The 11702-nt window shown below is 38.0% G+C and overlaps 1 protein-coding gene across 3 annotated transcripts in view; it reads left to right on the plus strand.

The window, feature by feature from the left end:
* Positions 1-6115, plus strand: part of ntrk2a (neurotrophic tyrosine kinase, receptor, type 2a) — an 80671-nt gene extending 74556 nt beyond the window's left edge. For 2 of the 3 annotated variants that reach the window (XM_024274886.2, XM_024274885.2), the window contains exon 20: positions 1822-2007. In XM_024274886.2, coding sequence (XP_024130654.1) covers positions 1822-2007 — 186 coding nt within the window. Of the gene's footprint in view, positions 1-1821 lie in introns of all 3 variants that reach the window. The other variant, XM_024274884.2, reaches the window with a different exon arrangement.
* Positions 6116-11702: the final 5587 nt, after the last annotated feature.

Here is an 11702-nt window from a genome sequence, read left to right on the forward strand (position 1 = left end):
TAGATGTTTCCTTGGAGGCCCCCTCAGTTTAATAAATGATGTTTAGCAAGATGTTGCAGCCTGAAGGTGTGAAAGCATCAACCTTCTGTGGAAGATATTTTTAATATTTGATCACTTCTGTGTGGAAGTGTCTCAAAAGAGTCAATTTAGTGAATGTTTTAGTCTTTACAATTTGCAAAAAGGAAGCTGAAGCTTCTTCTAAAAAGTTTTGAGGATTATTCGAAGATAGTTTTTAAAATAGAGACTCTCTGAAGCTGCGTTCACATGTGATTCGCACATCAGAGGCATATAGTTTGAATGTTAAGTCAATGTACAGATGTGATCAAAGCTCCTTCTGCGGGATTTGAGCATCAGGTCTAAAAGCTAGGCAGCAGCGCGAATTTGGGTGTCGCATAAATAGATCCTCTAATTATATTCTTATTTTTGGATTTTCTCTCTTCGGAGTATTATGGGGCAGAAAGTCATCAAACTGGATCAGAGAGAGACGGAAGAATCTCTAAAAGTGGACGTTATTCAGACGCAGCTTCTAGGAGAGTCTCTGAATGATCTCATGAACCCAAACATGCAACATATTTATCAATGCTTTTGTAGAACTCTTCAAAATGAATAAACCTGACCTCTCAACATCATTTGTGAATTCCATGCATTGTAAATAAGTCTGAAAATGTTGGACAAGCAGGTCCTTCCATGCATCTAGCATATGAATATATTTTTGACGTTCAGCAGCAAATTTGCCACATGATGCAAAGAACGCAAATTTCCTGTGCAATTTAAGTTTGGAGTTAATGCAGAATGAGAGTACAATAAAACTCTAACCAATACTTTATTTAACTCTTCAGTTTATCATCTGAATATGATATTTATTGTAGCTTAAAATTGACATCAATAAAAGACATAGACTTGTTAAAAAAAAAGCTATCCAAACAGAAAGCAAAGTTGTTAGAATGTAAGGCTCAAGGTTGTTCAGCATATGTGGTTAAATGTGGGAAAACTCCTTTGCATAAACAGCAAATAAGAAAAAAATAATTATAAATCAAAATTATGTCAACTGTAAGAACTTGAGTAGAGAAACAGGATGTTGGCTTATTTTCTAAGAAAAAAAGCAGCTGTGTCACTGTCCTCTGGCCTTCAAAATGAACTCTAACCTCTTCAGTGTACACGTAATGATGTCTTGAGCTCAATTTACATCCAATAATGAACTTTTAGCCCCGTCTTGTTTTCTGGTACTCTCTAAGGCTCCACGGGTCAGTCACCTAACAACCTTGATCTGCAGCTCAGATATCTCTCACTCAGGATATGGAGTTTGGCTCCAAAATTAGATATCAATTACTTAACTACTTGCACCAACTGATAGCAATCACCAAATGAGGAGGAGTAAGTAGCTGATTGCTTGCTATAATGATAACTCTCTAACAGACTGGATCTCTGATATGTGGCAATTTGTAAGACACAGCTGCTTCTGGAGGCTTAATAAAAACCATTAATTGGTATTCATTGCATGAACACAGTGGGGTGTATTTAATGTTTGAGGAAATTATAATAATCTTAATTATATCACAGGCTAGCAATAATGTAGATATTTCTAAATGGCTGCAGTGAAATGAGTTGAATTGCCTTTTTCTCTTTTAGATGCACATCCTAAGGCTTACAGCAGAGTTACACAAACCTTTACGCTGTAATTCAGCGAGTGAGAATAAAACAAGAAAAGGTTCCATTACTAATTAATCACATTGTTTAGGAAGAATATAAACATTTATTTGCAAACTGCCTCTGAAATAGACGGTAATGTGTATGTTTCTTGCTTTATTTCCTTCTCTGTAGGTGATAGAGTGCATAACTCAAGGTAGAGTGTTGCAGCGCCCTAGGACCTGTCCTAAAGAGGTGTACGACCTGATGCTGGGATGCTGGCAGCGAGAGCCGCACATGAGACTCAACATTAAAGAAATCCACGGTCTGCTGCTAAATCTGGCCAAAGCCTCACCCGTATATCTGGATATACTTGGCTGAACAAGAAGAGGGGACAAAAACAGAATTTTAGATGTGCGATTATTGAGTCGGAAATGTGTAGAAAGTGTGCGTTTTGAGTTGAATGCTGGTGTGCACCACTTTGTGCTTGTCAGTGCGTGGAAGGTGCGAAGATGCAGGAATTTCTTCAAGGTAATCAAAAAAATTGTCCTTAATCACTTCCCCCCGCCCAGCCAATTTCCTCTCCTATCTGCATTCCATCCCCTTCCTTCCTCACCGAAGAAACATTGATGAGAGGTGGTTTAACTTCAGAGGGGAAAAATAGCTTCTCCCTTCTTTTCAAATGCTTTAAACTCTCTGGGGCTAAATTGATAAAAAAAAAACAGATTAACAGAACTTTAAAGTGACTTGCTGACCTCTCTTGCTGCATATTGGACCATAGGACTCTTTTAACGCCCGGAAATCTGAAGAAAAAGCAGCAAAAAGAGGATCTTGTGAATTTTTTTTTTTTTTTTGTTGTGTAAATAAGAGACATTGCTGGGAGAAAATGGCTCTTTGAGGGGTTGAGCCATCAAGGCACTGTGTTTTCCAACAGTACGTCCATCCGTCTGAAATGTGAACTCTTGTCTGCATTCAGCAGTTCAACCACTGTTTTTGTTGCATAGTACTCTACATACGCCTGGACCGCACCGTCACACAGCAGAGGGTAACATGATGACTGCTTCCCTTGACCCCCGAAAGTGACAGATGCTTCCCTTGTGATGTCAAGCATTCAAGTCGGAAGGTCAATTGATTAATTTATCCACAGCTGTCCAACAATTATGAGCTTGTATGGTTGGGGGGTGGTGAGAGTGGGGGGTTGGCTAGTTTTTAAGCGGTCAGAGTTTGGTCAGATGTGTGGGTGGCTGCACCATAGAAGGTGTGGTTCGTTTGGTCAACCCATATTAAATCATCAAAGCTCTCAGCACTCAGGCATCCTTGAAAACCACATCTGCGCTGGAGGGGGACACACATGCGAAGCACACACACACTGTATACCTTATCCCGTCACCCCCCCAACTCACACACACACTCCCACTTACTGAAAGACTCAAAATGGACCGAGAAGGAAATTGAATTGTACATGTTTTATTATTTGAGCGGGGCAGTGTTTTAGCCAGGCCCCGTCCTCTGTAATGGTGTAATGTATATTTCATTATAGCCTAATGGGCTCCATTAGCACAGTCTCCTCACAGACATTCAAGACTTATTGTTTTATGGCTGAGAAGGATAGATAGAGGAATGGATAGTGGAGGTGAATGGGAAGAAAATGAGAAAAAAAGAAGAGTGGCGCAGCACAAGGGGCGATGATGAGGAGGAATATGAGCAGAGGTAATAATGCACATTTAGAAGAAGTGGGAAGGAAGAGTGGAAGCAATGGAAGGGAGACAGCAGAAAGGTACAAATGGATCGGCGAGTTTAAGAGGAAGAGAGGCGTGAGTGTCCTCCAGGAGGAAGTCAGAGGCAACATCCATCACTCCTGCAGCCAGCAGACGTTCTACAAGCTTCACCTCTCGTCTCATTCCTTAGGTGGCCCTAAACCGCACACACCGCATACATTTTACTGGCAGTCCAGCAACAGCTCTCATTGAAAATAAACTTAATAATGCACCACATGTGTCCATTATTGAGAAGCACTTCACTCACTTACAAAACCACTCATTCCTGCACAAAAACTGTAACTGTATATACAGCTACATGCATGCAATGGCAAAAAAACAAAACAAACAAAAAAAAAAACACATTTAATGTTTGGTTTAGCATTTTACTGATGCATATTTTATTCTTCACATAACTATTAAAAACTCATCTCTGCGGTTTTGCTAACAACCTTTTTAATTCAATGTAAACCATCAATCTGGAATTATTGGTCTTATTTAAAGCAGCACCTGATGGTATCGATGTTTGTGAGTTGGGAAATGTTGATTTTATTGATTTATAATATTATTTATAACTTAAGATGCATTTTGTACATTTCTTTCTATATACAAGGTTGCCTTTCGCAACACAAAGCTGACTGAAACGGAACCCCGGTTTAGTCGGTTATGTTTTTTGCCGATGTGTAATATAATCTTTAGTGTGTGTGCATTTTTATGTCACGCTCCCTCTTAACAACTACCAAGCCTGTCCTCACGTGCAGGCTGCTCTACAACATGATTGGACATATCATCGGTCTGTCACGTTTGTGGAATCAGTTCGACACACTGCAAAACTATTATCACCTGTCAGAGAATAAATCTGAGGGGTTTTGGCAGCCGCATTGACAGCAAATGCTAACAAGGTTCTCGGGATCCATCCATGCTGTAAAGTCTTAGAGCTTGCACTGAGTGAGCACACTCAATCCTGCTTCACAGAAGTTGCCACACATTATCTCTGTGCAATAACAGAGGGCTTTTGACGTGCAAGGGCCTGTGGGAGTTTGATCAAACTGTGAGAACAAACACCAAGGAGCACCTCCACTAAGAGTAGCGTGTGTCGCAGCAGCTCCCCTGCTGGCGACACTGTGCATGTACCTGCTGTGTTTTCTTAATACGTGTCGATTTGGTGGTGTTTTGTGAAAGAGGTGGAGAAAGAATTATAATTTAACACAGGTCTCTTTGCATTTTTGCAATCGATTAAAGGTGCAAGTAATCAAGGAGAAAATGAAGACTTGAAGGTAAAACAATAACTGCTGTGCAAAAAGCAAACTTAGACAAGGAGGGACTGACAATCACAGACTTCTCTTTTTTTCTCCTAATCAAGTGACCTACTGTATAATAGACTATTCAACCAACTTTCCTCTTCTATGCTGCCTATGCTGTATGTGATAGTCTTTAACTCTGGTCTTTAGAAGTGCTACTTCTTTTCTTTAACCTGTTTTTGTAAAATGAAATAACAGCAAGAGGAATGAACAAAAATACCTGTAAAAAAATGTTAATAAGCTGCCGGAAGAAAGAGGCATTCTTACCTGCTGTTTCTCAGACTGTGTTGGTTAATTGTATTGTTTTTCCTTTTTCCGTCTTCTAACCGGGCAGAGGGATGTGAAGCGTTGTGGGACTCAGTGGATGCACAAAATGACGTACGGCAACCTCCAGGGTGCTGAGCAATGTTTGCTCATTCCATTGGGACTGTGTTTGTGTGTTTGTGTGTGCGTTTGCACACGTGGGGTTGTATGAAAAGTGTTGATTGATGCTGGATGGAGTCCTGGGGGATATCTGTGGGATCTTGTTCAGATTTTAGCCGAATTGTTCCGAATACTGGAAACACACACGTCGCAACTTTGAATGCGCTATGATTCCCCCCACACCCCCCAGAGCCCTCCCATCAGAGTCGGAGTTAATAGAGCTGAAATACTGCAAAGGTCATGTTTGAGATTGCATTTGTGCTTCGATGCCTCTGGAACTCCGAACCCTTCAAGAGTTCGACAAAATCTGCTTCACTGCAAGAAGATAAAGGAAAATATGAAACTGTGATTTTTCTCTTGTATATTTAATGCTTTTACGTTCTTTTTTACATTTTTTTCTTTAAGTGTGGGGCTTTTTAATCAATTAAATTTGCCTTTCCCAGTGGTGTAGAGGCTGACAACCAGCTGAAAATAGGGTGACAGTTGAACGTTTCATGCATGAAGCAAACAATTCTATCAATATTCTGGAAATCTGTTTTGGAGGGAAAAAAAGACGATTTGGGTTTTTTTTGCTTCTGTTCCTTTAATGTTTTGGGAAAAGTACAAACATGTAACACTTCTGTAAGAAAGAGATGCTAAAATGTTATTTCATTGCTTACAAAAATGCTCTTTGACGTTTTAATAAACATCTGTATTGCAAAGCACATATGGCAATTAAATGCTGGACATACTCTAACCCATGCAGCTAACGTTTGTCTTTGCAAGCAGGTTGTTGTGTATTCAAGGACAGCAAAACCTATGACGTCATCTGTGCACAAAAACACACACAAACACACACAGGAAGAGCTTGTACAGTCAAGACATTGCATGGTGGAAATAGCCATAGTGAGTCATGATGGTACTGATGATGAACATATGACTTTTCTTTTGAAGGTGAAGCAGTTTGTTGTAATACCATGTAATGAATAAAAATGTTATGTCACGTCCAAGTTCCTACATGTCAATATACCCAGACGTTTGTTGTGATTACTCTGTTTCATTCATTAGGACCGTTTTGGAAGTATAAACACTGACCAGACCACATACTCATGTTCAGTCCTTGATTAGAGTAGATTAGGTCGCCTGTAGTCAGTATAGGGGCATAATGTCGTTTCTCCAACACAGTTCTTGAGTTATTCATGCTGGGATATATTTTTGGGTCACGTTTAAACATAAAAATACCTTTCAAATTATATTTATAAATTATATTTTAATATAATTAAGCTTATGATTAAGCTCAATCATAAGTGAGCCTCCAGAAGTAAGCCTTCACTGATATCCCATCATTCCTTTGTTTACACTCTAGCTAACAGCCCCTCACAACCCCAAGGTAACATTAGTGGTGCAACAAAAATTGCAAGCAATATTGGATCTGTCCAACCATACAGTTTTGAGTCAGATTCCAGTTCAGACGAGGAAAATGAAGATGTTACTGTTTCTGTTTGTCTGCAAGTGCATGGTTCAGAATAGAGTGTAGCTGGGAGATTTTGGCATCCCCATCTCAATTGATGCATCACAACTGGCTTTTTCAAATTACATTTTGTAATCTGCTCATTAATCACCACAATTTAAATAAAGAAAAACTCAGAATCGTAGTTTTAATCCGAGTACTTTTATATATGTCCTCCGTCATGAAAAAAATGCATCAAGAACATGTTAAAAACACCAAAAACACAATTAACATTGAAACGGGTCTCATAGTTGGGATAAAAACAATCTAACATGGATTATTTTTAACTACGGAATTTTTTGTGTGTCATTTTAAAAATCATCCGTCAGTTAATGAAAGGAAAACTGCTGTACAGTCTTCAAAAAAAAAAAAAAAAAACTGTATCACATAGAGATGTTCTAACAACATTCCTACACATTCTTTCCAATCTCTGAATCCCAGCATAATTTCAGTGTCTTTCAACAAATGAAATAGTTGCTTGCTTTGCAGATTAGGAGAAGTCTGAGGGCTTTTCAGTGACTTGTAAAACCAAATTAGATAGGGGCATTCGACTACGCCCCAGACGTAATTAAGCAACCGTTGAATTAATATGTTCTTTTTACCCAGAGCTCCGTCTACAATTTATCTCCTAATACAAACAGCACTGGTTAGGAAATGAGAAACTAGGCAGCACAAAACTCACCTTAGTGTGAGGCGGTGTGTTTGTGTGTGTTGAGGATTTGTTTGGGACATAAAAATGGGAAAGTACCAGGACTCGGCGTAGTGTGTATATTTATGTGTGTGCAAAAGAAAGAGTTGTAGCAGGCACTTCTTTAGTGCACATTTCCTGAACTCAGCACTTCAGCTACATAAATAACAACTTTAGTCAATGGGTCCTCACATAGATGCACACTAGGTTAACAGAAAGCCAATCACAAACAAAGTGGAGACAGTTTGAGCTCAAAATAAAACCAAATATGTCATGTTTACTGTCAGAAAACTATGTCAAGAAGAAAAAATGGCAGTGGCTGTCTTGGCTACTGTTGGGTGAAAGGCTGGGTACAACCTGAACATGTCGCCAATTTGTTGCAGGGCCACACAATCATGCACACATATTGGCAATTCGGAGTCATCAATTAACCTGTGAAGCATGTTATTGGACTGTGGGAGGAAGCTGGAGTGCCTGGAGGAAACCTGTGCATGAACGGGGAGAACATGCAAACTCCACACAGAAAGGTCCAGCCAGAATTTGAACCAGGGCATTTTCACTGTGAGCCAACGTTCCAATATCTATTCTATACACGCTTTAGCTATTCATTAGGCTATTAAATTATTTTTTTTGTCAGATGAAAAATATACTTAGTGGACAGTAAAACTTGATCTTCCTATTCTAGAATCTGTATAAAATCTAATGTTGGAAACTACCAAACCCAGAGTTCAAATGAAAAAAAAATGTTTTGATCAACAGGTTGTATTAATTTTGTGATATATTTTTGAAGTTGCTTGCTGTCAGACTGCACAGATAACTCACAGCATTGCTCATCTATATCTCTACACAGCCCCATTAACAGAGATGTTTTTGAAAAAAGAAAAGAAACAAACACTTAAAAAAATGTCCCTTTATCATATCAGAGGCCTATTTCTGTCTGGAAACGACCATTTTTGTAAGGTTAACCCAGAGATGTTTGTAGTACCACTTCAATCATAGTTTGATCTATTGTAAAAGTGTTCCCATTCATTGCCATTGTTAGGCAAAAATCAAAAACCTGTGTCTTTTTAGGTCAAAGTTTGTGCAGTGAGGCAGGAGTTCATCAGACGTTTGACTCTGAGTTGTTGGCAGGACTATTGGCACGGAAGTAAGTTTCCGCTCATATCCCATCATCCCCCCTGTTAGCTTACAACCTCTCACAACCCCAGGCTAATAGCGGTGCAAAGAAAAAAAGAAAACGGCGAGCGATATTGGAGCTGTCCAGCCTTACAGTTCTGAACCAGATTCCAGCTCAGACGAGGAAAACAAAGACGTTAATGGATCTATTTGTCTGCAAGTGGATGCATCAGAACGGAGCGGAGAAGGGACACTCCACTACTCCTGATTCACAATGATTTAGAGAAGGAAATACTTGGTTTTAATCTTATCTTAAACTACTTTACATATGCCCTCCTTGAAGAAAAAAATACTCCAAGAATGTGTTAAAAACACAGGGGGTCTTTAAGCAGCAACAGGTGCTCGTGGTTGGTTAATCTCTCACTGCTGCACCTGCACGGTGACATCATTGCCACCTTTGGGAGGACTGTTGATGCAGAAATGTTCCCCAACAAATGTGCTGCTCTCTGAGTGACTCATAGTTGTTAACTGTTCCAGGATGCAACACAAGACACAAACGTAAATGTAATTATAGCCTGCTTGCTTTGGACATTAGAGTTCGAGTTTTAATTAAATACAAATAGAATCAACAAGAGCATGTATACATTGAAAGGGAAACATGTAATCAATTCATGTTTAATGTGGTTTTACTTTGGCTTTTAGGATCAATGAAACTGTCATTCCTATTGCTACCATATCTGTCAAAGTTTTTATTTTACAGTAATATTGTAACATTCTATTGGTCTTTTATTGGTTGTGTGGTTTAAGTAAAACGCATTTCCACTTTAAATGACAGTTTACTTTATTCTGTTAATTTATTTCAGCAAATTTTTGATTAAGTCTGAGGATAAATAGAGCATTTTCCCAGACAAGCCAATCCCATCAAGACAAAAATAAAAAGTGCTGCGTTTTCATTCATTCATATTGCTGTATTTCCTTGAACTGTCAATGTTGAAGAAAATAAAATCCATCATCGCTCATTGAAATGGTTTAAAGTTGTGTTATTGGCTATTCATTTAATAATTAACCAATCAACTAATAGGAGAGTTAATGAAAAAAATGACCTTAGTTAAAATTATGGTTGGAATTTTTCTTTTTTTTTTTTTAAGTTTCAGATATTTTTGAAATATCTCTAATTTGAAGGGAAAAAATGTTCCTATTAAATGAATCATCAAAACAACTGTTCAGAACAGGGCAAAGTCCCATCTTAGTCAATACAAAATATAAAACAACTTTTTCAAGCAGAAGCTAAATTAAGTTTGGAGTAGAAGTGGCTGGATGCATTCTTGCATCAATAGGCGTCAAGGGGTTAAACTATAATAAAAAACTCAAAGTGTGACTAAACCTTGGAGCCAATGCAGAAGACCTGAGACGATGAACCAAACACCAGACAAATACATGAAGTGTAATTATCATAAATGAAGACAGCTGTGGATAGTTGACAACTTGAGCCAGCTGTGACTGAGACAACAGAACACAACATGACAAAAACCAAGAAAACATGGCTAAAATGACACAAATTAAACAAAAGCGCACAATCTTCACAATAGCTCATTATTTAAAGGCATATTTTTGCTCTTAATGTATATTATGAGAGAATGCACATGTGTTGTACAGCACAATCCAGTAAAAGAAGTGCAGTCTTTCACATAATGAGAAGGCAGGTTGAACTTGACCGTGTTAATAACACTGTCTGGACAATATTAGGAATAATTGGATCTCTGAAGACCTGGAATGTTTCAACGGAAACTATGAGGGATCTCTGCTCCGTACGCCCATGGACCAACAACAATGTAATGTGAGTAATTTAAAATTTAAATGTGCCATAAACCATAAATAATGGGGAAAAAATACTGAACGCAGTTTAGATATTATGAAGAAATGTTTGAAAAATGTTCAGATATAAGCAAAGAAAAACTAAAAAGTGGGATAACAAGATATACTCAGATGAATAGCTTATGATTTATTATGATAAATAGCAACAAATCTGTGAGATGCCTGAAAACTTTCAATCAAAAGTGAAGTTTCTTAATGCGCTTAGCTTCAAAACTTCACCAATATATAGTGACTAACTTCACTGTTCTTAAGCGTAAAGCAGCACACATTTATTTTATCTTATATTCTTTAGTACAGACAAAAATCAATATTGGATGTTCATGATCTTTGGGCTCTCAGACAGCCCTGCATTTAAAACAGCCATGCCTCTATAATGGAAATCGCTGCATGGGCTCAGCATCACATCTTTTAATCTTTGTATAAAATTATGGGTCGCCAGGTAGACCTCTATCATGGAAAGAAGAAGCCGAATGTGAGCATTATCCGAAAACTCCACCTGGTTTCTGAACCAAAGCTAATTTAAAATGCACTGAGACAAAATGAAAAACTGTCCTGTGGTCTGATATATTGAAATTTAAAATAACTTTTAAAAACCATGCACACGGTGTGCTCTGAACTAAATTGTTTCCATGAAGCTATTTCTTATATAAAACATGATTGCTTCACTTTATCATTAAATGTTTCATTGTGTATTGTGAAAAAAGTATTAGATTCATAAATTATTTCATTTTTTTAAATCCTTCTGCAGATAGATCAGGTGATATAACAATTTTAAAGGAAAACACTGTGTCCTTATCTGACTTTAGTACATAAGCTGGCATGTTGTCCTGCCTATGCTTCAGTTTCAAAGAAGGAGCTTCTTAACTCAATTTTTGGCAGAGACGTGTTCTAGCACAAACAGCTGTTTTGGCAGCTCTTTTGGTTGCCACAAAAGTAGCTAGTAAACAAGCCAAACACACAAATGGAGCAGGGATGGAGAAATGATTTACCAGCTCAACTAAAAAAGCTTCTACAGGAACATTACGGACGGAGTAAACAATGGAAAACCTTTTAGACTACAGAAGACCAACACAGGTCTAATTTCATAGAGCAGCTATTGAGAATTGATACTGCATTGGCACAGCATTTATTTATAATCAGCTAAATTATTCTATTGCAGGTTTTCAGGGTTCATATGTGTATATATATAAGTTAAAAAATAACTATTACCTGCTGCACGACAACATATTTAGAACTTTTCTTCTTCTTTTTCCCATTTATTTGTTTGTTTATTCTTGTTGTTTTCACTTGGATTCATGTCCTGCTTCTCAAAGATTCTTCATTGGATCTGTACAGGAGCATGAACTATTCACATGCTGCTTAGTAACGAAGCTTTTCTTATTGTCAAATGCTAACATGGGCTTAAAATAACAGTTTCGCTCTTATGG

Source organism: Oryzias melastigma, linkage group LG9 (genome assembly GCF_002922805.2).
Source record: "Oryzias melastigma strain HK-1 linkage group LG9, ASM292280v2, whole genome shotgun sequence".
In the NCBI taxonomy this organism is placed as follows: Eukaryota; Metazoa; Chordata; class Actinopteri; order Beloniformes; family Adrianichthyidae; genus Oryzias; species Oryzias melastigma.